The sequence below is a fragment of the Podarcis bocagei genome (genome assembly GCF_964188305.1).
Source record: "Podarcis bocagei genome assembly, chromosome: 5".
In the NCBI taxonomy this organism is placed as follows: domain Eukaryota; kingdom Metazoa; phylum Chordata; class Lepidosauria; order Squamata; family Lacertidae; genus Podarcis; species Podarcis bocagei.
Window position 1 is genome coordinate 34,188,192 of NC_138129.1, and position 21,536 is coordinate 34,209,727.

Here is a 21,536-nt window from a genome sequence, read left to right on the forward strand (position 1 = left end):
TGCAAGAGAGGGTGAGTTAGACACTAAAACTACAGAGCCATCTGCTTTGGGATTGGGGAGAACAAACAGGGAGAGAGTTGGCCTGGAGGAGCAGCCATTGACGTTCAAAAGTCAGAGCAGTGGTGCTTGTGGTATCGTCCTGGACTGAAAGAGGCTCTCTGCTGAGATTAGCACCTCTACTGAGATGTTAGGAATTGAATATGGAGCCTTATGAATGCAAAATGGAAGGGCAATAGTGCAGTGATGGATCATTTGCTTTGCATGCAGACGTTCCCAGCTTCACTGCTTGCCATTCCTAGGTAAGGCTGAGAAAGATTCTCTTGTCATACACTGGCTCTGATTCCCAACTCTCCCCATCTAGCAAAATGGGTATCAGAACACTGGCTAACTTTACAGGCCTGGTGTAACCCATGCTCTCTAAACCACAGCCCCACCCTGTGCGAGATGGATAAAATAATGAAGGATTTTATTTGCATTAGCATTAGCAGAGTAATTTTTAAAAATGTTTACAGACACAGAACAAACCATCTTTTTTTGTATGGAGTAAGGCCTGAGTCAGAAAAATAATGAACTCCTTTTTTATTTTGAGTCAGACCCATTACTCCCCAGTCAAAACTACACTAAAATTCCTGATACCTGGATTGTTTTCTATGAGACAGCAATCAGCATAAAAGGCTTAAATGCAAACCCAGAGGCTAGACAATGGGTGTTTTCATTTCCTCCTTCAAATATGGGAATTCTTTTTATCTTGGCTGTTTTGAACTGTTTCCAAGGATGGGAAATCTCCACATTTAAAGGCGGAAAGATCCATGCTGGGATGAGGAGGTCATCATATGGACACCCCTATATTAATGGGGAGTCAACTTGGTTCACATCCAGTGTAAACAAACCTGCAGAAGTGCATTAGGATACTCACATGTCCAGTCACTGACATTCTCTGCTGCTATCTGGTAAGGCCCTGCCACAGTAGCAACTTCTAGCAAATATTTACTTCCTGGATTCAGGCCAATGAAGGTGAAATTAGTAGCATCCTTCATGACAGATGTCTTGGATGCCACAGTGCCTGATCCAGCGTAATAGAGTGTTAGTACATAGCCATCTTGGTTTCCTGCGCTGTGTCCCCAGGAAGCACTCAGCTTGTCAGTCTGCCCTTTGTTTGACAGATGCACCGTGTGAGGAGGCAGAGGACCTAAGAAGAAGGCAATACCAGAAGAGAAAAGAACCCTGGATCAGCCATGAAAATGTCCCCCTCCACTTCTTCTCTGTTGGGTATTAATTGGTTTGCTGTATTAAAAGTCAACAGATCCCTAAGTCACATCTGGGAGACTTTGTGTAGGATTATAGGAAGAAGGAAAGCAAAAAACATCTTCTCCCAGCCTGGTCCCTCCAGTGTTTTTGATTACAACTCCATGACCATGCTGGCTGAGGCTGAAACATCTGGAGGGAATCAGGTTGAGGAAGGTTGAGGTGAGCCTTCAGAGTGGTGAAGAGAGACTCATCCAAACTAACTCCTTGCAGTGGGCCCTGGCAAACTTTGCTAACCCTTGGACTCTGGTGGCCTCTTTGACTCCATTGTGTCCTGGCTCAAGGCTGCCAGTGCTGAACAGACCTCTTGGGCATGCTATTGAAGTGTGCAGGCTGTGAAGGGCAAAATTAGCGCAGGAACTGATCTGATGCTGGCCTGCCCCGGGAAGGTGGGGCTGTTTTAAATGAAATTGCAAAGCAGAGTTGTTCAAGTGAATAAAATGGGTGAACCCAGTTAATCCCATTTCTGGTTTCCTATGTCTTCATCCTGAGGTGCAGAGGCAATGATAGGATTATTTCCTGGGCGATAAGAGCAGCCAGACAGCCTCATCGTTTTGTCTCGTAAATGCCACAGTGCTGCTTTCTTTCACAGCAGGCTGCAACACTCTGCTTGGAATGAATTGAAAGGTTGTTTTGCTGACTGTTTCCCTCCCACAGAGAAATTGACATTCAGATTAAAATGGCAGATGTTAACCTGAGCTACTCACTTGTCCAGTCACTGACATTCCCTGCTGAAGTCCTATAGGGTCCTGCCTTTGAGATGATCTCAAAGAAATATTTGACTCCTGGTGTCAGACCTGAGAAGGTGAAATTGGTGGCATCTGTCCCCAGAGATGTTTGTGCTGCTGTGGTACCAGATCCTGAGCGATATAAGTTCAACTCGTAGCCATCCAATCTACCAGAGGCTGGTGTCCAAGCTACACTCAGCCGGTGTGGGTGCCTTTCATTCCTGATTTGCACAGAGGTAGCAGGTAGAGGAGCTGTGAAATAGTAAGAACTTGCATGAGAAAATAAAGGGCATTTCTGAAGGAAGAGGCTGCTTATTGTAGCTGCAATATATGGAACTATCATAATTATCCAATGGGATCTACATGGCATAGCATGCAGGCAGGACTAAACTATCAATAATAGTTCAGGCTGAAAGAGAGAATTCAAGATTGGTCCAAGTCCAACTCAACCTTTCTCAAGGCATTTTTTTAAACCAACTTAAGGGCCAAAAAACTTTGAAGCACCTGGTTCAGTCCACCTTTCTATATAACATAGATCAGAGAGTTTTATGTCTCATCCCTGCCGCCATTTTGGATCTTCTGGAGAAATCTCTGTGCATGCAATTGGTCACATGCTGGGAAGATGTCTGCATAAAGGATAGGTGTTATATACTGTGTGTATGATTGTGGCCTGTGTGAGTCAGTGACTGCCTGCATATCTGCCCCCATGTGAGCCACACATCTAGAGAAGAACAAGCCTTTCCACTTCCCCAAACCTCTCACATTTCCTTCCCTCTAATGAGGCAAGATGGTCCAGGCTAGTAATACCTCAACACGAGGGGAAATCCTTCTATTTTATCATGTGGAATCCAGTAAGGGAGTAGGAAAGCGGGTAATTAAACAGAGTGAATAATAGGGTCCGGGATGAGCCAAGCCGAGTACAAATGGTCTTTCAAAATTATCCATCTTATAAGTGCACAGAAATTTTGGGGTGTAGTCCACCAAATTCCTCCAAACAGAAATTCTCCAACACTTTCTCAGATGTGAGGCTCACAATTTGCAGAGGGAGTAGTATAGCCTCTTTTTCTTCAGAGGTTTTTGTTTCTTTTTGCTGCTGCCGCTACTGCAAATATCAATAGCAGTAACTGTGCTGGAAGCCTTGTCCGTATCCAATCCATATATATTGTTGGAGCATATCTGAATAAAAATTTGCAAAAAGTGGTCTTTTTCTAGGGAGGCAAGAACAAGAAAAATCTCAGAAATTTTCTCAGGAAAAGAAAGGTCTTCTGAGAAATTTCAGTTCGGCTCTAGACCCAGGAGAGAAGAGATAAAATGGGCCACTGAAGAAGAGGAAAGAGGTTCTAGGCCTAGAACTGTACAAGGAAGCTGCATGTCAGATGGTAACAGGTGCATTCCTCAACCTTGGGATGGGACTTAGCCTGTCAGACTCACATGTCCACTCAACAGCAATGGTCGAAGGGGCCTCAGCTTGGCCTTTCACTGTGATGACCTGCACAGCAAACTGGCTTCCTGATGGCAAACCCGTCCAGAGGAAGTCCTGGGTGCTTGGCTGCACAACCCGAACTCTTTCCATGCCTGGAGGCACTAGGCTATACAGGACCATCCGGTAGTGGTCTCTTCCTCCTGGAGGCTCTCCCCAGGCTGTGTGTAGCACAGAAGAGTTGCCAACATTACTCAGGGTCAGGTTCACAGGAGCAGCAGGGGCTTCCGGGGAAAAAGAAGAAGCGGGTACATTCAGACACAAAGGGCCGTTGATTCCCATGGCACAGCAACACCCCACATATTTCACAGTGATACAGCTGGAGCAGTAGTCAACTTCTGCTAATCACAAGCCCAGTGCTAAAGAGAAGATCAGTCTATGCAACGGCTCCACGAAAGCAGAGTATGAAGATATCTGACAGTTACTGCAGATCTAGTGCCTGACTCGTGCTGCAGGGAAGAGATACACCACCATCCAAACCTGCTCAAGTCTTTTGCATCAGAATTCATTCAGATGTAACTCCATAACACTGTTCGCTATCATCAGCTGCATGGGCTCAATTATTTCTCACAGATCTTCCTCCATCCGAGATGTAACACCCTCTCTTCCCACTGGATTGACCACCCGACTCACCTGTGCAGGCTGTGCTGTTCCGAGACGTGGAGCTGTACGGTCCAGCCAGTGCCCACACTGCAACGAGGTAGCATATGCCTGGGGTTAGCCCTTCTATGGTGAGGTTAGTGCTGGCTTTCTCGACAGCCGTGTGGCTTCTGATAGCTGTGGAGTCCTCTTCAGACACGGAGACCATGTAGCTATCTCTCTGTCCAGCTGGGGCCTTCCACTGCACTGTCAACACTGAGGAGCCGTGGCTGGTCACCGTCACGGCAAGTGGCATCAAGGGCACTAGAAGGAGAACCACAAAGGGTTTCAGGAAAGAACTGTTGACAGAGAAGACAGCCATGCCTGAGGGGACAGCCATCTTGTTGATTTCTATGTTGTGTAACCCCTGGTAACCTTTCTAAAGTTTCTAAGTCCTTTGAGATATGACACACAAGCCATACAACAAATACAGGAGGGAAACAGCAACAAGTAGGTTCTGAACAACCCCACAGGCAAGGCAAGAACCTGAGTCATCAGCGAGTACCACAAAATGTCAGAGTAAAAAGTAATCATGAAATAGGGACAAGAGTCAACAAGACTCCAATGAGGCAAGAGGCTTAGCTGGAGCCAATGCCCATTTGCTCCTCCCATTGCAATTTGCCTTAGTCAGTGGCCATTCCACCAGGTCATTAAGTTATACTAAGGAAAAGTTGGGGGTTGTATCTAATACGTCAGACCCACCGAAATCAATATTGGCTAACTTACGTCCATTGATTTAAGCGGACCTATTCTGAATATGACTGTTTTAGATGGATACAACACTTTGCTTCCCTCCCCTCCCCATGTTCCCTTCTGCGTTATGATATTTCAGATTGCAAGTCAATATTTTAGACTGTAAACCACAGTAAGCATAAAGTCTGTGTATGAATGTCAACAAACGCATTAGGCTTAGTGCTGAGTGCGAACTTAACTAGAATGTTTGGCCTGGGAGAAAAGACAGAAGGGGGCAACATTGTACCTGTGTAGCCAATGGCTGTTTGTGAGGAAATGTAGTGTGGTCCAGCTCTGGAGACAATCTCAACCCGGTACTGAGTCCCTGGCACCAGGCTATCGAGGGTCACCTGGGTAGTTCCATGTGGCACTGAAACATTCCGGATAATGGAGAGAGATTCACCCGAGTAGAGCTGCACCCAGTACTCTCGTCCTCTTCCTGATTCCATCCAGCTCACAGTCAGCTGCTGGGGGCTCTGGCTGCTTTTCACACTGACATTAGCCAGAGACAGAGGATCTGTGGTTGCAACAAAAATGGTGTGTGGGAGGGACATCATGGTGGCATAAGGAAGCAGGCACACAGCTGCTTTCACAGAGGCATGTTTGTGTTAGCTTTAATGTGACATGTATCACTGTGGCATCTTGGGTTGCATCACACCAACACTAGAGGCTTTTGCCACCTGCTTGTTAAATTCCTAGATTTACACATTCTGTGGTTTAACCGGCAGTGCGTTATTAACACTCAAATAATTTTGTTCCAATGCTACGTTACTCGACCTATTCCATACCCTCCAACATTTCTCCGATGGAAATAGGGACGTCCCATTCCATAATGATAATTTTACGATTTATACCCCACACATCTTAATGGGTTGCCCCAGCACTCTGGGCAGCTTCCAACATATATAAAAAACATTAAATGCTTTTTCAAAAAAACTTCCCTATACAGGTTTGCCTTCAGACAGCTTGGGGGTTGGATAACTCCATACTGTCCAATATTTCTTCAATGAAAATAGGGACATCCTAAGGGAAAGTGGGATATTCTGGGATCAAATCAGAAACTGAGGCACCTTCTCTAAATCAGGGACGTCCCTGGAAAATAGGGACACTTGGAGCGTCTGCTATTCTTGGGGTTAACAAGAGGATGAGATGTTACATTGCACAAATGATGGAAGCTTAAGAGAGTGTCACTACTGAGCCCTCACACGGTTCAGAAATTCTTTGGCATACTCACATGTCCATGCAGAGACCACCTGTGCTGAAGCCCGGTATAGTCCTGCCAGTGCTATAACCTCCAAGAAGTATTGGCTGCCAGGAAGAAGGCCCTCAAAAGTGAAATTCCGCATGCCTGGCCCAATTGTGATGTTCCTCTGCAGAGGATGCTCCTGGCTGTAGATTCGCAAAAAGAGCTGGTCTCTGTCACCTGGAGGCATGTCCCAAGTGGCAACAAGACTGGGGGACCATCTGCTACTGGCCAGTGTAACCCTTGAAGGAGGCAAAGGGTCTGAAAAAAAAAAAAGATTTCTCAGTGGCTGGTCAGCACCATACAGCAATGCAATGCCAAGACATTTTGCTTTCTGATGCAAAGGACAAGACCACATCTCCTTCCCTAATTCTCCTACAGAATCCCATTGGACTGGCAGACTCTTATTTCAGCACTGGGAACAGGACACTGTCTTACATCACATCCACACTAGATTAGAGTGCCCAGGGGCACTGGCAAGGGGCCTAATGCCGTTCCCCCTGCCCTCTTAAAAGACACAGCCTGAGATGACTCATTAGCCATTAGATCTAATTACATTCAGGGAGGAAAGAGAGGTGAGATACAGAAGCCAATGCAGATGTTCTCCACAAGGGCAGGTGTTCTTGGGTGTTGGGAAATGGTTGCTATTTGTTATTTATTTAACATGTGCATGAGACCTAAAAACCTGGGGTGCAGTTGTGGGACCAAAATACCAGCAAGCTTTAATTTCTCCTGAAAAACTCATATCAGTAAGGAGATTGCTACCCTCCAAGTCCAGACACTCTGCTCTGCCCACCCACCCTGGCTTCAATCCACAAATGGTCCCAATTGGTTATGTTACGGGTAACTTCCCTTTGGGGCTAGATGCTTATGAATTTACCTTTTCATATACACAGGTTTATAATATTTATCCACTGGGGGGAAATGGGATGTGCAGCCTAAAGGCACTTCATACTCATGGCTGTCAGATATATGCAGATAGGAAAAGTCCATATGATTCATACAGGGAGGGTGGGGGTGCTGTGCTCCAAGAGACAGTAATACTTCTTGTATGGTCCAAACAATATTTATGTTTTGCTCAGGTGTGAGGAGGACATCAGAAACCTGGGCAATGGGTGGAAGGGGATACACATGCAAATTCTCCTAATTTGGAGATGAAAAAAACCCTAACAAACCAAATGAAGCCTTGATCCATTTCTTTTTCTTTTTTTAACATTTACCAGTTATGGATAGTTTTGGATTTGGAACTTGGGTTTGTTTTTTTATTATTGTTGCTTTGGGCGGCAAAAGTATAAAATTATTTACTTTACCGGTTTGTTTCTTGCCTTAAATTCATCAACAAGAATTAAGATTTTAAAAGAGAAGTTTGAAAATGTTTTGAAATTGAAAGGTCAGAGGTCCGAATTCAAAAGTCTGAAACGCTTGTGAAAATTTCACACACTGCAATTCTGAATCAGGATAAACTCCTCTGTCAGCAAAGGCCAAACCAGGCCTCATAATATCCCTACCAGCCACTTCCCTGTCTTCCTGCCTCTACTATTCCTTCAGATGGGATACATCTTCTCTCTCCTGTTCATGGGTAAATAGGGAGACTCAGTGGAAATCAACCAGGGACAGAACTTGCTGGGAGAACCCTCAACTCCAGAAAATGGCATACTCACATGTCCAGTCACTGGCTGTTTGAATGATGGATGGATATGGTCCAGCCACTCCCATCATCTTCAGAGTATACTGACGCCCTGGGATCAGCCCGTCAAAGGTGACATTTGTCCCACCCTTCGTCGCTGTTACATTTTTCACCACCAACTGGGATTTAGTTTCCAAGAGAGTCCCTGCATAATTGCCTCTGACCCCAGAGGGACTCTGCCAAGAAGCCCGTAGTGACCTGGTGCTGTGACCGCCATTACTGAGGCTCAGATGCTCCGGAGGCAAAGGATCTGAAAGGAGGAGATCAGACCAATTTCAGGCATTTTTGAGGTTTGTCTCCAGCTTCTTCACCCCTTTGCCTTTGGAAGCCTTAACGCTGCCCAAATAATGACACCAAAGGTGCAGTGGTCCTTTGGGGAAGCTGAGGCTTTGCGATTTAATCAGATGGACTTTATTACAGTATTTGCTAATTTGTTGAGGACATAGCAGCAGCGGCTAGGACTAAGGTGAAACTGCTCAGACTCCCTCATTACTTTTGCTTCCACCAGGAGGTGCCTACATTCACAGTACTGAAATGTTGTTTTCTTGTGATGTTGTTACATGCTGCTGTATCATTATTGTGAAATAGTACTTGTTGATTTTGTGGTGTATTGCTGTCAGCTGCTTTGAGCATAAGTGGAAAGGCAGCACCAGTGGCATAGCGTGGGGGGTGCAGGGGGGGCCGGCCGCACCGGGCGCAACATCTGGGGGTTAGGGTTAGGGGGCGCAAATCCACGGGTTAGGGGGCGCAAATTACTTGCCTTGCCCCGGGTGCTGACAACCCATGCTACGCCACTGGGCAGCACACAAATGAAATGATGGTGACAGTGACGGCAAAAGTGTGAAATGTCAGTCCAGTGCCACCAGTTCTGAAAGAGATCGCGAGCCTTTCAGCTCTAAAATCACCTCCTCACTAAGCTCCAGGGCTTTGGGGGTGACTGAACTTTGACAGGCCCCACCTGTCTCTCTTGCACCCACCCAGACCCCTTTCCCACTTCAGTGGCAGCTCCTTTTCCCCTTCAATTACCCAAGGAAACTCTCAAGGCCTGGACCTGGTAGCCATGTGCATGAAAGCCTATTGGACTTCCCACGACACTTACGTGTCCAGTTGCTAAGGACGAGGGGCGGGGAGATGTAGGGCCCAGCAATGGTGCAAATCTCCCAGGAATAGCGTGTGCCTGGTATTAACCCTTCATAGTGCAGACTGTTATGACCCTTAGGCACGGATTTGTTTTGCACCAGCATGTGGGGTTCCGTGGTGTACAATGCTGCCACGTAGCCAGTCCCAGGCGCCTCTTGCCAGTGAGCACGGAGCATGTGGGCACTGCCTTGGCTGGACAAGCTCCCACCTGGCGGAGCTGCAGGATCTGGAAGGGGGAAAGACAGACACAAAATTATGCACAGGGCCTTCTATGAAAGGTCTGGGTTGATACAAATTGGGGAGCACCTATTTGGGAGTGTAGAATGAAAGGGTGACCAAAAAAATAACCCTTCCTCAGAAGACTCATTGTGATGTTTCTCCCATCCCAGCTTCCAGAGTAGAAGATGGACATAATTATCAGAAAGGTCTCCTCTTCAAGTCAACTCAGAATATTTGTTTTGTCCAACGCCTAATAACTGAAGCCCCAGCCAAGACAGAGAACTGTTCTCTTGGAGTCTCTCTTCACTGACCCTGACAGATGTTTGGGAATGCTAAACAAACAAAAATCTTGCATTTCTATCCTGCCTTTCTCCCATCATGGAAACCAAGGCAGTGCACATGTGGTTTCCAGGAAGCCACCCATCCAGACCCAAACCTGCTTAGCTTCAGCAAGCTGGTGCCCTCATTTGCCTTTGAACCATACTTTATGACCCCGTGGTGAAGAAACCTCTTTCTGTGGTCCCTTAGGTTGAAGCTGATGAAGCATCAGTGTTGGTGCTGAAGAAAGTGAGGGATGGAGTCAACTAACGGGTCCCCACTAGCACAATGGGTTTTTTCCCCACCCTCTCCTCCCTCTGTGCCCTCATCTCCAGTTGGCTGAGGGGTTGGGAGAAGCCCCAGAATGGTGTACGGGAAAAGAGGAGTGGGGAGATAATTCCATCCAGCAAGTAGAAATGCTTGCACTGACAGAGTGATCTCCTTAAAGCTATCTTGAATTCTTCCCTGAGTGTCCTCACCTTACCAGAATTCCCTTCAGTCAGGTAACTGAAATACCCTCCTGCCCAAAACAAGTAGCAGAGCATTTCTATAGGAGCTACTGCCTCCCGGCAGGATCTGAACTTCAAGCCCTGCTTACATGTCCAGGCAGAGATGCTCTTTGTAGATGCTTTATGGGGTCCAGCAACAGCGGTCACCAAGGCAATGTAGCTTTTCCCAGGGCTCAGACTTTGGAAGGTGACCTGTGTGCTGTTCCTTGCCAACGATACATTTCTGACAGGTGTCCTGCTCTCCCCTTCCTGCAGAATCACCAGATAGAATTCTCTTCCTCCAGCTGGTGAGTTCCATGTTGCTTTCAAAGTGTTATTTTTGCCACTGTTGACCAAGCTCACATTGGTTGGTTTCAGGGGGTCTGGGGGAAAAATGAAAGGAAGGATCAGTGTTCACCATTAATGAATTGCCAAGAAATAGGGTGTTGTCAGCCTTCCTGAACCTCGTACTCTCCTGATGTATTGGACTACAGCTATGATCATCCCTGACCATCGGTCATGCTGGCCAGGGCTGATGTGAGTTGTAGTTTGGAGGGCACCAGTTTGGAAAAGTGTGATGTGGTCTGTAAACCTGTGGACAGAGCTTATGTCTTCCTTAATTCAGAGCCAACAAATCATGTTAGGTGCTTTAGGAATAATTAGTAAATAGATTGTGACAGCTTTCCAAACCCTTAGCTGCTCATATGATTCAGAGTTCTCCATCTCAACTCTTAGGATAAGTGAAGGGTCAAGCTAGCACTGATAAGTGGAGCACAAAACTGGAGGTTTGACATCTATTTCAGATGCATATCTGAATGTGATGTAAACAAAGGGGGATGTTTGGGATGTACCTGCTCTGCTCTTGAGTTCTATGAGAAATAGGGGAATATTTTGAATATTAAGACTTACAAACACACACAATGTCAAGTCTCCCTGATGTTGATGTAAGGGAAACCCATACTTCAAAGGAAGGAAATGAATTTAGTTGCTTTGCATAATACAAGTGAGGAAAAAACCAAAGGCTCGATTTGCAGGTAGCTTGGATTCGCCAAACATGAAAGCTAGTCAACTGTAATATAGGGATGGCCTTTTAGAAATGGTCACTGGGACCTGGAGGATACTCCTGCACTAAGAAACCCCCCTCCCCCGCCCACCGACTGGAAAAAGTCTGGTTGACTTTTGGAAATTCTCAACTTTATTGGCACTGCTTTGGTAACGTAAAACACAATGTCTGTGGTTCATGTATTCAGAAAGTAAATTATGGAGCCTCTATTACAGTAGGGAAACACAAGCACCAAATAATGCGAAAAGAACAATAAGACTGTCTTTATTTCACAGCCAGAAGCACTATACACATGTTCATGTGTGTTAGTTATCCCTATTAAACAGACTCAGAGCAAGCTTCTAGGTCTCTCAGGATAAGGACTACCTGTTATTGTAACCCTGCCTTATTCTGTTTCATAGGCTCAAAGTAGCCTCTCATTCTACTTTAGGCCTGCCTACCTGACTTCCAAGTGCCTTGAACAGTATTCTGCTGCATACTCACATGTATAAGCTGTGACATTGGGCCCCTCTATTAGGTAAAGCCCAGCTGCAGCGCTGATCCCTAGGCGATAGGGGGTGCCCGGCTGCAGGTGCTGGAAGACGTAACTGGACAGGCCTCTCCTGAGCGACACTGTGCTGCTCTCAGCTGCGGTGTGGAGGTTCTGCAGAGTGAGATGGAGCCATTCTGCTCCCTCTGTTTTGGCCCATGAGGCTGTCAGACTGGAGCTGGAGTTGCTATGGAATGCCAACGCCTTGGGGGCAACAGGAGCTGTTGGGACAAAGGAAAGCTGAAGGGAGTCATCACTCACTACAGGAAACCACCTGCTCCAAGAAGAGGAGTCCCCACTCCATGGAAGTCCCCAGTCCTCAGAAGAGGACACTCCAGTACCCTTGCAAACAAATCAGTCAGTGAAAGCAGCTAAGCCACTGACATTTTTTACTTGCTTGCCTTGCTCACACATACATGTGCCAATTTTTTTATGGCACGCTGGTAGCCTAAAGCAGAGGTGGCCCTGCAGATGTTGTTGGACTCTAGCTCACATCAGCCCCAGTCACCATGGCTAACAGTCAGTGATGATGTGAGTTGTGAGTCCAGCAAGAACCACAACTTCTCTGCCTTTGGCCTAATGGAAGAGAAAGTGATCAGTTTTAAGAACACAGGGATATAAGAGCCCCACCAGAGCTGGGTAAAGACCCTTCTGGCCCGGCATCCTGTTCTCACTGTGGCCATGTGAAGCCTGCAACCAGAACATGAGCACCAACAGCAGTGTCTCCATTTGTGATTCCCAGTGACCGGTTGTCATCTTTTCCTGCCTGGCTGCTTGAAGGTGAGTCTTACTCCATAGACAACAATTGTCTAAATTGCCTATCTAAATTGTAAGCCGCCTTACGGACTGCACTGGGCTGAAAGGCAAGTCATAAATCACTTTATAATAAATAGATAAAATGTCAGGCCTCATAAGCTCCATGGGTGTCATAAACTAATCTCAGGCATGGCTAATTAGCCCCAGCCTACTTTCTTTTCCCCTCACTACTCCCTGAGCATGCGGGAACAATGAGATAACATAGCCCTGCCCAGGTATCTGATTAATTTCTGGAGACGCTTCTGTCTCTACAGAGTTGATTTTATCCTCCAACAACGCCCTCAGGTCAGAGTAGCAACTTTCCATACCGGTCCATTGACGTGCACTGGTGCTTGCATTGGAATATCCAGCCAGGGTGGTGATTCGCAGGGCATATTCACTGCCAGCTCGAAGCCTCTCAAAGCGGAAGGTGGTGGCCCCTTTAGGGAGAGTCACATTCCTGACAGGTGCCTGTGAGTCTATGTGGTACAGAACCAGCTGGTAGCCATCTTTCCCACCAGGGGCTTCACTCCAAGAGGCTACTAACACAGAAGGGCCATCATAGCTGAGGATCACGTCCCGCACAGCTAAGGGAGCTAAAACAAGATGAAGGTTCCAAAACAGAGTTGCCAGTGAGTAAGCATTTCAGAATATTTACCAGATCCCCAAACCTGCTCCTATCTCTCTCAAATCCTGACCAGATTTCTAAAGTATTTTATGTGAGTTCTGTTCTAGCCTATCTGAAGTACAGTGGTACCTCGGGTTACAGATGCTTCAGGTTACAGACTCTGCTAACCCATAAATAGTACCTCAGGTTAAGAACTTTACTTCAGGATCAGAACAGAAATCGCATGGTGGCGGCACAGCAACAGTGGGAGGCCCCATTAGCTCAAGTGGTACCTCAGGTTAAGAACAGTTTCAGGTTAAGAACAGACCTCCAGAACGAATTAAGTTCTTAGTTGTACTATAGCAAAACTTGGAGGGCTACGGGTTCCCCACCGCTGAACTGAAAGATGAACACTTCACAGTGAAAGTCGACTAATGTTTACTCAGAAATAAAACCCACTGTGATTGGGAAAGTGCACCTATGATTGCATGCTTAAAGCTTCACAGTCCTCAGCTCAGCCTTATGTAAACTCAGCCTGCATGCAGACACAGGAAACAGGAAACAGGGTGTCTATAGGTAAAGAAGTGCTGGGCTGTTGCCAGGGCCACAATTAAGTATCTTGATGCCTAGGGCAAAGAACATGAAACACATCTTTAAGTCAACCCCCCTATTTTATAACGTAAAACATTAACACCAGTTATAATAAAACGATAAACAGCAAGACTTGGATAGACACAGTTGGTGAATATTCATGGATTATTTTAGGAGGTCTGATGACTCTGGAACTGGGAGAACTGACAGCGCCTGGTGCTCCAAAGTTTTGCCTTTCAGATTAAGGTAGAGTGTACACACTCTACCTCTGAAATGCACAGTTGCCATTTTATTATAGCATGCTTTTTTACATAGGACTTTACCATTGTACAAGGGACGTGGGTGGCGCTGTGGGTTAAACCACAGAGCCTAGGACTTGCTGATCAGAAGGTCGGCGGTTTGAATCCCCATGACGGGGTGAGCTCCCGTTGCTCAGTCCCAGCTCCTGCCATCCTAGCAGTTCGAAAGCACGTCAAAGTGCAAGTAGATAAATAGGTACTGCTCCGGTGGGAAGGTAAACGGTGTTTCCATGCACTGCTCTGGTTCGCCAGAAGCGGCTTAGTCATGCTGGCCACATGACCCGGAAGCTGTACCCTGGCTCCCTCGGCCAATAAAGCGAGATGAGGGCCGCAACCCCAGAGTCGGTCATGACTGGACCTAAAGGTCAGGGGTCCCTTTACCTTTTTTGCCTTTGTACACAGCTTTATGCAATGGCACAATCTAAAGTAGCAGCTGCTAGCCAGGTTGTCTGTAAACACAGGTGGGCATGTTTTAAAATTAGTGTGCAACAGTGTTATCTACTCTCCTGAATTACTGTGTCCACAGACTTTTTTTTTTAAGGTGTTTTCTACAGTCTTTGGAAACTGGTGTGCTGATATACTGGTGTGCATCACCATACAGAGACAACGAAGGTATGGTATTGCTTCCTGTTTTGACTATTTCATTCATAGACAAGTTAAATATGGGGAGGGGGAGTGGCACAGTCCTGCAAGGCCGGAAGGTCTGTCCCAATAGGAGGTGACCTGAGAAAGCCTGCTCTGTGTACACACGCCGGCAGCGTGCGCTTGAGAAGTGCATTCTCAGCACAAAATGGATTATAAGCACTCCAGCAGATGAAGCATTAGTGTGGGGGCAGGGATGACATGGGGATGAGGTCATGTGTACAGCACCCGAAAAAGGTTCCTGCATCCAGCTCCGAATGCACATTATCACACAGTATGTACACACCCTAAATATTTGCAGGATTTAAATCATTACTACAACCAGTGATCTCACCTAACACATTATTTTTTAAAAAGTAAATTTCATTTACTAAATAATGCATATAACATGTTTTACCTTCATTGGAGGTTTTGAAACTGAGTTTGGAAGGCCATACGTAGCTAGGGTTCCTGCATTGCAGAGGGTTGTGGACTAGAGGATCCTTGGAATCCCTTCCAACTATATGGTTCTATGAATTATGATTTTGGTGGGGACTTGGATCAGGTGCAATCCTACCCTAGCTCCGACCCTGGTTGTTGCTATACTTCAGAGGCACTTTCACAAGCAAAAACTGCAATGAGGATCTGCTACAGCTTGAATGACAATAAAAAGCACTTAAATGGAAACGTACACCACCTCAAATGTGTGGCTGTGGTAAAGACAGTTTTTGTGAAAACACTGCATTCAGCAAATTTCAGCTGGTGACTGATACACGAACTTCTGCGATCAAAGGAATTTTTCATAAGCCTGGAAAACACTTCTCTGTAACAGAATTGTCTGGGCACAGTTTGTCTGTAATAGAACGACCCGTATCAGTTGCTCCAACAGAAAACCTTGGGCTGTTTCTGCAATTAGTGGCTCCCACTGTTCCAAAGTCCACAAGGACATTGTGAGACGGTTGTGGTACCATTACATTAGGAACAGGCGGCCATGGAATCACTCTGAGCTAACTTTGCTGCCAGCTGCCTGCAGAGCCTGACAATTGCTCTCAGTTTCTGTGCATGTCACAGGGAAAGGTTGCAAATCAGTTTGCCTTAGTTGATTTCAATATCATTGTACATGTAAATTGCAAACCAGGGAGGAAGATAAAAAACCCTTCTGCAGCTGTACAAAAGAATAAGATGCAGAGTGCTTTGGAGGATTAGCTGTGATCCATCTTAAGAAGACTAACTTGGTAGCAAGTTTCATTCTAACTAATGAGACTTTGCTTCCAAGCAGGAAATACTTAGAACTGCAGCGTTAATAAAAGCAATGTTGCATGCACAAAACAATATGTTGCTTTTAGCTATACGAGTCAGATGTTTCTGGAATGAAATGGCAAATGCTGAGAAGGGATAATGGAACAAAGTATTCCCCCTCCCCAGCAAAGCATCTGGAAGTTGTGAACAAGAGGGTATAGTGTTGCATAAACGATGGGCCAGACACACATTTTATTGGCCCAACTTGGATGTGCAAGCAGAAAAAATAGCCAGATGTTGCTGCATTTGTGCTAAATACTGGATGTAGAACCGCAAGTACTGGTACATCATGTTATATTTAGCCTGACACAGCTAAAGCAATTCAGCCTGGAAGAGCTAGCAGAAGCTCTTCTTCCATCCAAAATCAAGTTCACAGGGTATAGTGTTGCATAAACGATGGGCCAGACACACATTTTATTGGCCCAACTTGGATGTGCAAGCAGAAAAAATAGCCAGATGTTGCTGCATTTGTGCTAAATACTGGATGTAGAACCGCAAGTACTGGTACATCATGTTATATTTAGCCTGACACAGCTAAAGCAATTCAGCCTGGAAGAGCTAGCAGAAGCTCTTCTTCCATCCAAAATCAAGTTCACACCACTGTAGATGTCATAGAAAAAAACAAGTATACTGTAAAGTGATCCTGCACTTTTCTAACCTTTGATGGTACAGTGGTACCTCAGGTAAAGTACTTAATTTGTTCTGGAGGTCCGTTCTTAACCTGAAACTGTTCTTAACCTGAAGCACCACTTTAGCTGATGGGGCCTCCTGCTGCCGCCGCGTCACCGGAGCACGATTTCTGTTCTCATCCTGAAGCAAAGTTCCTAACCCGAGGTACTATTTCTGGGTTAGCAGAGTCTGTAACCTGAAGCATATGTAACCCGAGGTACCACTGTATTTGCATGAACATCAGTGTGAAAGCTGTGATTGGGACAGCCTCCCAGAAGCATCTTCTGCCACGTATTTTCAGACTCTAAGGAGGATACGAGTGGCAGAGGGTATTAAATGAAAGCAAAAGTCCTAGGTTGCTCTGTTATTCTTTCCTTTCTTTATGGGTAGCTGGTAGCTTTGACAATGAAATGGCAGCTTTGATTTTTGAGGGCAAGGCTCAATGAACTATCTGCACTAGTGCAAGGCATAGTGCTAGCCGAGTGGGACTTTCCTCCATGGCATAGCAGCTCACAAGCCAGGGTGGTTCTTGCTTCCATCCTGACCCTCTGAGTTGTTTTTTTACTTGTTCAGTAAGCTAGAAAACATCTGAAGGCAGCCCTATTCAGGGTGGTTTTAATGTCTGAAATGTTATTATTTTTTATATTTTTCTGGAAGCCACCCAGAGTGGCTGGGGAAACCCAGCCAGATGGGTGGGGTATAAACAATAAAATTATGATTATTATTATAGAAGTGAGCACTTTCAACTTCTGAAGAAAGCACACAGCCAGGCATGTCAAGGGGAGGCCGCCATTACACAATGTGGCATGCTGAGTCTTGAGTGTGTGAATGAAAGCGAGAAAAGGCAATGTCCATGTTTCTAAATATAAACCAACTCAATGCTCAGAATAGCCTCACGCAGCATTTGTCTCCCACTTACCTGTCTGCCCGGTGACTCTCCTGCTGTAGTTTCGTGCACAGACCAGCAGCACGGTGACTTCAATGCTGTATCGTGTCCCAGGAAGCAAGCCCTGGAAGTCGAAACTGGTGGCATCGATCCCAGCTGATCCATTCTGCAGCAAAGAGTCTGTCTTGAAGTCATAAAGGGCTAGTGAAAAGCCCCGGACACCTCCAGAGGGCCTTTCCCAGGTCAAGAGGAGGTAGTCAGAGCGGCCTTGGCTGCTGATGCTCACATTCAGGAGGTGTCCTGGGGAAGATAGACCATAAGGTGCTCAAAACTGTATTGTCCTTCAGGGTCTGCTTTCTTCAGCCCTCAAACCCAAAGGCCTGTTCTCTATCTGACATAGATCAATAACACCTTCATCACCTAGGTGAGTAGGCAACGTGATGCTATCCAGATGTTGTGGGCGCCATATTATTTATTATTTGTTTTTATTTTTAAAAATAATTGTATCACACACACACACACACACACACACAAATATATAATCAAAGCTGTCACAAACACACAGAGAGACACTAAAAAGTATATAAGAATTTAAAACAGATTGCGAACTAACTATGTTTCTTTGTTGACTCTATAAGTATGGCGGCACTTAAATTTTTGAGCAAACACCTGTTGAATCTCTATTGGAAGAGCATTCCACATGACTGAGCCAGTGACATTAAAGGATCAGTTTCACGTTGATGTCAAATGAGCCACACAGACTCAGGGGAGTTCCCTTCATCCCTGACCATTGGCTGGGGCTGGTGAGAGTTGCAGTCCAAAGCAACTGGAAAGCACCACATTGGCTACCCCTGATCTGGGCCAAAAAGTCGGAGGAACTTTAGATATCACTCTCATGCTGAACCTGAGTGGGAGTGGTTGGTTTATAAAAAGGAACAGTAGTATGACAGGCAAATCCACTGCATTAGAATAGTCATGTTTTAATTCTTTAGCATCTACAATTGCTAAACAACAGACAGGAAAATCATAATTTGGTCTGCTAAGACCATCAGCAATTTTGAAGTGGTCAAAGGGGGGGGGGAGCAGTGTTGGCAACCCCAGCACTACATGATTCATTGTCTGTAGTCAAGCCCCACAATTCAACCACGTTTGTTCCAGCTCCTTAGAAAGGAACTCAATATTTACATCAGGCATTCCTGAAACTGATGACACCCTCACCCAGAAATGCAAATAAGAGACTGAAAAAGCCAGTCTGACTCCCAGGCATATCCTTCTACGACTCAGATCCAGAAGAGAAAATAACTTGTTGTCACCTATGGCTCCCAGGTAAAGGTGCCCCAATGCATCATCACTGGCACAGAGAGCCAGTGTGGTGTAGTGGTTAAGAGCGGTAGTCACGTAATCTGGGTAACCGGGTTCGCGTCTCCGCTCCTCCACATGCAGCTGCTGGGTGACCTTGGGCCAGTCACACTTCTGTGAAGTCTCTCAGCCCCACTCACCTCACAGAGTGTTTGTTGTGGGGGAGGAAGGGAAAGGAGATTGTTAGCCGCTTTGAGACTCCTGAAGGGGAGTGAAAGGCGGGATATCAAATCCAAACTCTTCTTCTTCTTCTTCATCATGAATAATCTACAGCCTATCCTGGACAAGGCCTTGGGTGGTAGCCCTGTCCACACTTGCAGAAAGTCCCTCAATTGAAACTGGCTAGTCACTAGGAACAATTAACCATCAAATGGAGACAGAAACCTAAGGACCAGATTCTGCAACAAGCCCAGATGCCAACTCTACCTCCCTTTTCATACAAGCAACAATATTACAGACATCATCCATAAAGCTAACCATATCATCAGGTGTTCATTCACCAGCTCATCTTCCAATGCATTACATGTAATTTTTGTAATGCCCTGTCAACAATGCCCTTCTGGTGTCTACCTAGGACAGGCATCCCTAAACTTAGCCCTCCAGCTGTTTTGGAACTACAATTTCCATCATCCCTGACCACTGGTCCTGTTAGCTAGGGATGTTGCGAGTTGTAGTCCCAAAACAACTGGAGGGCCGAGTTTGGGGATGCCTGACCTAGGACAAGTCAGTCTCTACAGAAAAGAATAAAGCAACACAAAAATGGCAATATTCAGAAACCATTGGCAGTCTTTAGAAAACACTTTGTTCCTAACCTAAAAGCCATCATTTTTCTGTGAAGGCACTTCATTCCAGTGTGAAATGGCATCAACATAGTTAATAGTTTCCTCTCCTACTCCAGGTAGGTAATTAAAAAATTAGCATAGTGAAGCTAGGAATGTTGTGTTATTGCACATTGCTGTTGTGATTGGCCACTATGTTTATTTTGTTGACATATAAGCTTTGTGCAGAATAATCATAGGTTGTAGCCCTGTTCAGGCAATGGGGCATGTTTTTGTGTGCAATGGTGGGACGTGGTGGGTTTCATCCAATCATACAAGTTCTGAAATCTTTGTCTGCCATGTGTATGCACACGTACATGTGTAAACAGAGCCTGCCGCTCCTGCATTTCATGCTATTTGGCTTCATTGTTTACTATCTTTCCCCTCTATGCCCATGTATATCCACTAACTGTGCATAACTCTTCATGCATCAGAAGATGTGAACTCTAGTCGATGACAGCTTATGTCACAATGAATCTGTTGGCCTTTCAGGTTCCACAATACTTTGGTATGCTTTTCCCCCCTGGTGGAGGTAATTATGAGTTTTGGATGCAAGATCTGCAGACACCTTGGGTGGTTTCATTAGGTGAATTAACAGTTTAAGACAGACCTTGCCCTGTGCCTTTCTAATTCTAACTCACTATGGAGAAGTATCTACATAATGAAGTCTTAATGTGTTCCTAGGATTGCAGTGTAATTCTCTCTGCAGACAAAGGCCTTATTTAATGCTTTGCTGATGTATTAGAAGTGTGTCTAATGCCCTGTTTACCTGCTTGCCGGCAAAGTCTGTGTGCAACCTGTGCTACTTTTGCATGTTGTAATTGTTAATATATTCTTGGTGGCTTGTGTTGAACTCACCTATGTGGAAATTCTGCATGCTGCAATTAATTGTTGAGCAAACATGTATCCAGGTTAATTAATATTGACAAAAACTTCAAGGTTTTATAACTATATAACCTTTAGAAGACATCTGGAGGCAGCCCTGTATAGGGAAGCTTTTTAATGTGTCATGTTTTATTATGCTTTTATTTACGTTGGAAGCCACCCAGAGTGGCTGGGGCAACCCAGTCAGATGGGCAAGGTATGATGATGATGATGGAAATGCTAGATCTGTGCAGTCTCTGAGTTAAGAGAATTTGGCTTGACTTGGTTGCCGGAAAGCAATAATAACTTTTGCCAATTCATTTTGGGCCTTTCCTTCACAATATTCTCCATCCCTGCAAGCATTAGGTAGCTTACAGAATTCAACATCTATTTTTATGCTAAGGCAGAACACTTGTAGAATGCTGCTGTCACTTTTCATGATCTTGAATGTGCATCTTGCTTGCCTAAATAGATCTGACATTTAACAGTTCTTTGTTTCGCCAAGACGGTTTCTTTTTCCCCAGAACAGTCTGTAGAAACATGGTGCCGGGAGAAGAATATTTCCCTAGGTGTGTGCATTGCTGCATGGAACGTGGTAGTGCAAATGTCACAAACACTTATAGGACATATGATACAGAGCTTGTGTTGTGTTGTGGACAGAGTGTAAGAATAGGACTGAGGAAACCTAGACTCAGTCATGAAGCTTAGAAGGTGATGTTGGCATAGTCACTGTCCTTTAAGCCTTAGGTATAATCCTGGGTGAGGATAAAACTGGATATTGAATATTGCTCTGAACTCCTCAGAAGGAAGGAAGGAAAGAAGGAAGGAAGGAAAATTAGAGACTAGCAACACAATCTCCACCCTCCTTCCTTCATTGACTACTATTTTAATTAAACACACTCACACTCACACACACACACATATTAGTAGTAGTACCCACCCATCTGACTGGGTTGCCCCAGCCTCCTATAAAGGGTTTGCGGTCTCCCAACGTGCACAATGAGCCAATTCTTTTTAAAAGTTGTGGACTGTAAGAATGCTACCACCACCCCGACACACACAAATGCCACAAATAGTTTTCAGTGACTCTTTAGATTAAGGAGTGTTTTTCAAGCTGTGTCCTTTCCCATGAAGTTTGGCTCCATAAAAACCAGTTG

The 21,536-nt window shown here is 45.4% G+C and overlaps 1 protein-coding gene across 4 annotated transcripts in view; it reads right to left on the reverse strand.

Annotated features, from left to right (window-relative positions):
• Nucleotides 1-21,536, reverse strand: part of LOC308587242 (receptor-type tyrosine-protein phosphatase V-like) — a 52,948-nt gene that overhangs the window by 24,464 nt on the left and 6,948 nt on the right. For all 4 annotated transcript variants that reach the window (XM_081194654.1, XM_081194653.1, XM_081194652.1 and 1 more), the window contains exons 3-14: nt 17,372-17,638; nt 12,696-12,962; nt 11,526-11,792; nt 10,090-10,362; nt 8,914-9,180; nt 7,789-8,064; nt 6,119-6,388; nt 5,132-5,401; nt 4,147-4,416; nt 3,465-3,737; nt 2,013-2,285; nt 917-1,189 (exon numbers count right to left, since the gene is read on the reverse strand). In XM_081194654.1, coding sequence (XP_081050780.1) covers nt 917-1,189; nt 2,013-2,285; nt 3,465-3,737; nt 4,147-4,416; nt 5,132-5,401; nt 6,119-6,388; nt 7,789-8,064; nt 8,914-9,180; nt 10,090-10,362; nt 11,526-11,792; nt 12,696-12,962; nt 17,372-17,638 — 3,246 coding nt within the window. The remainder of the gene's footprint in view (nt 1-916; nt 1,190-2,012; nt 2,286-3,464; nt 3,738-4,146; nt 4,417-5,131; nt 5,402-6,118; nt 6,389-7,788; nt 8,065-8,913; nt 9,181-10,089; nt 10,363-11,525; nt 11,793-12,695; nt 12,963-17,371; nt 17,639-21,536) is intronic.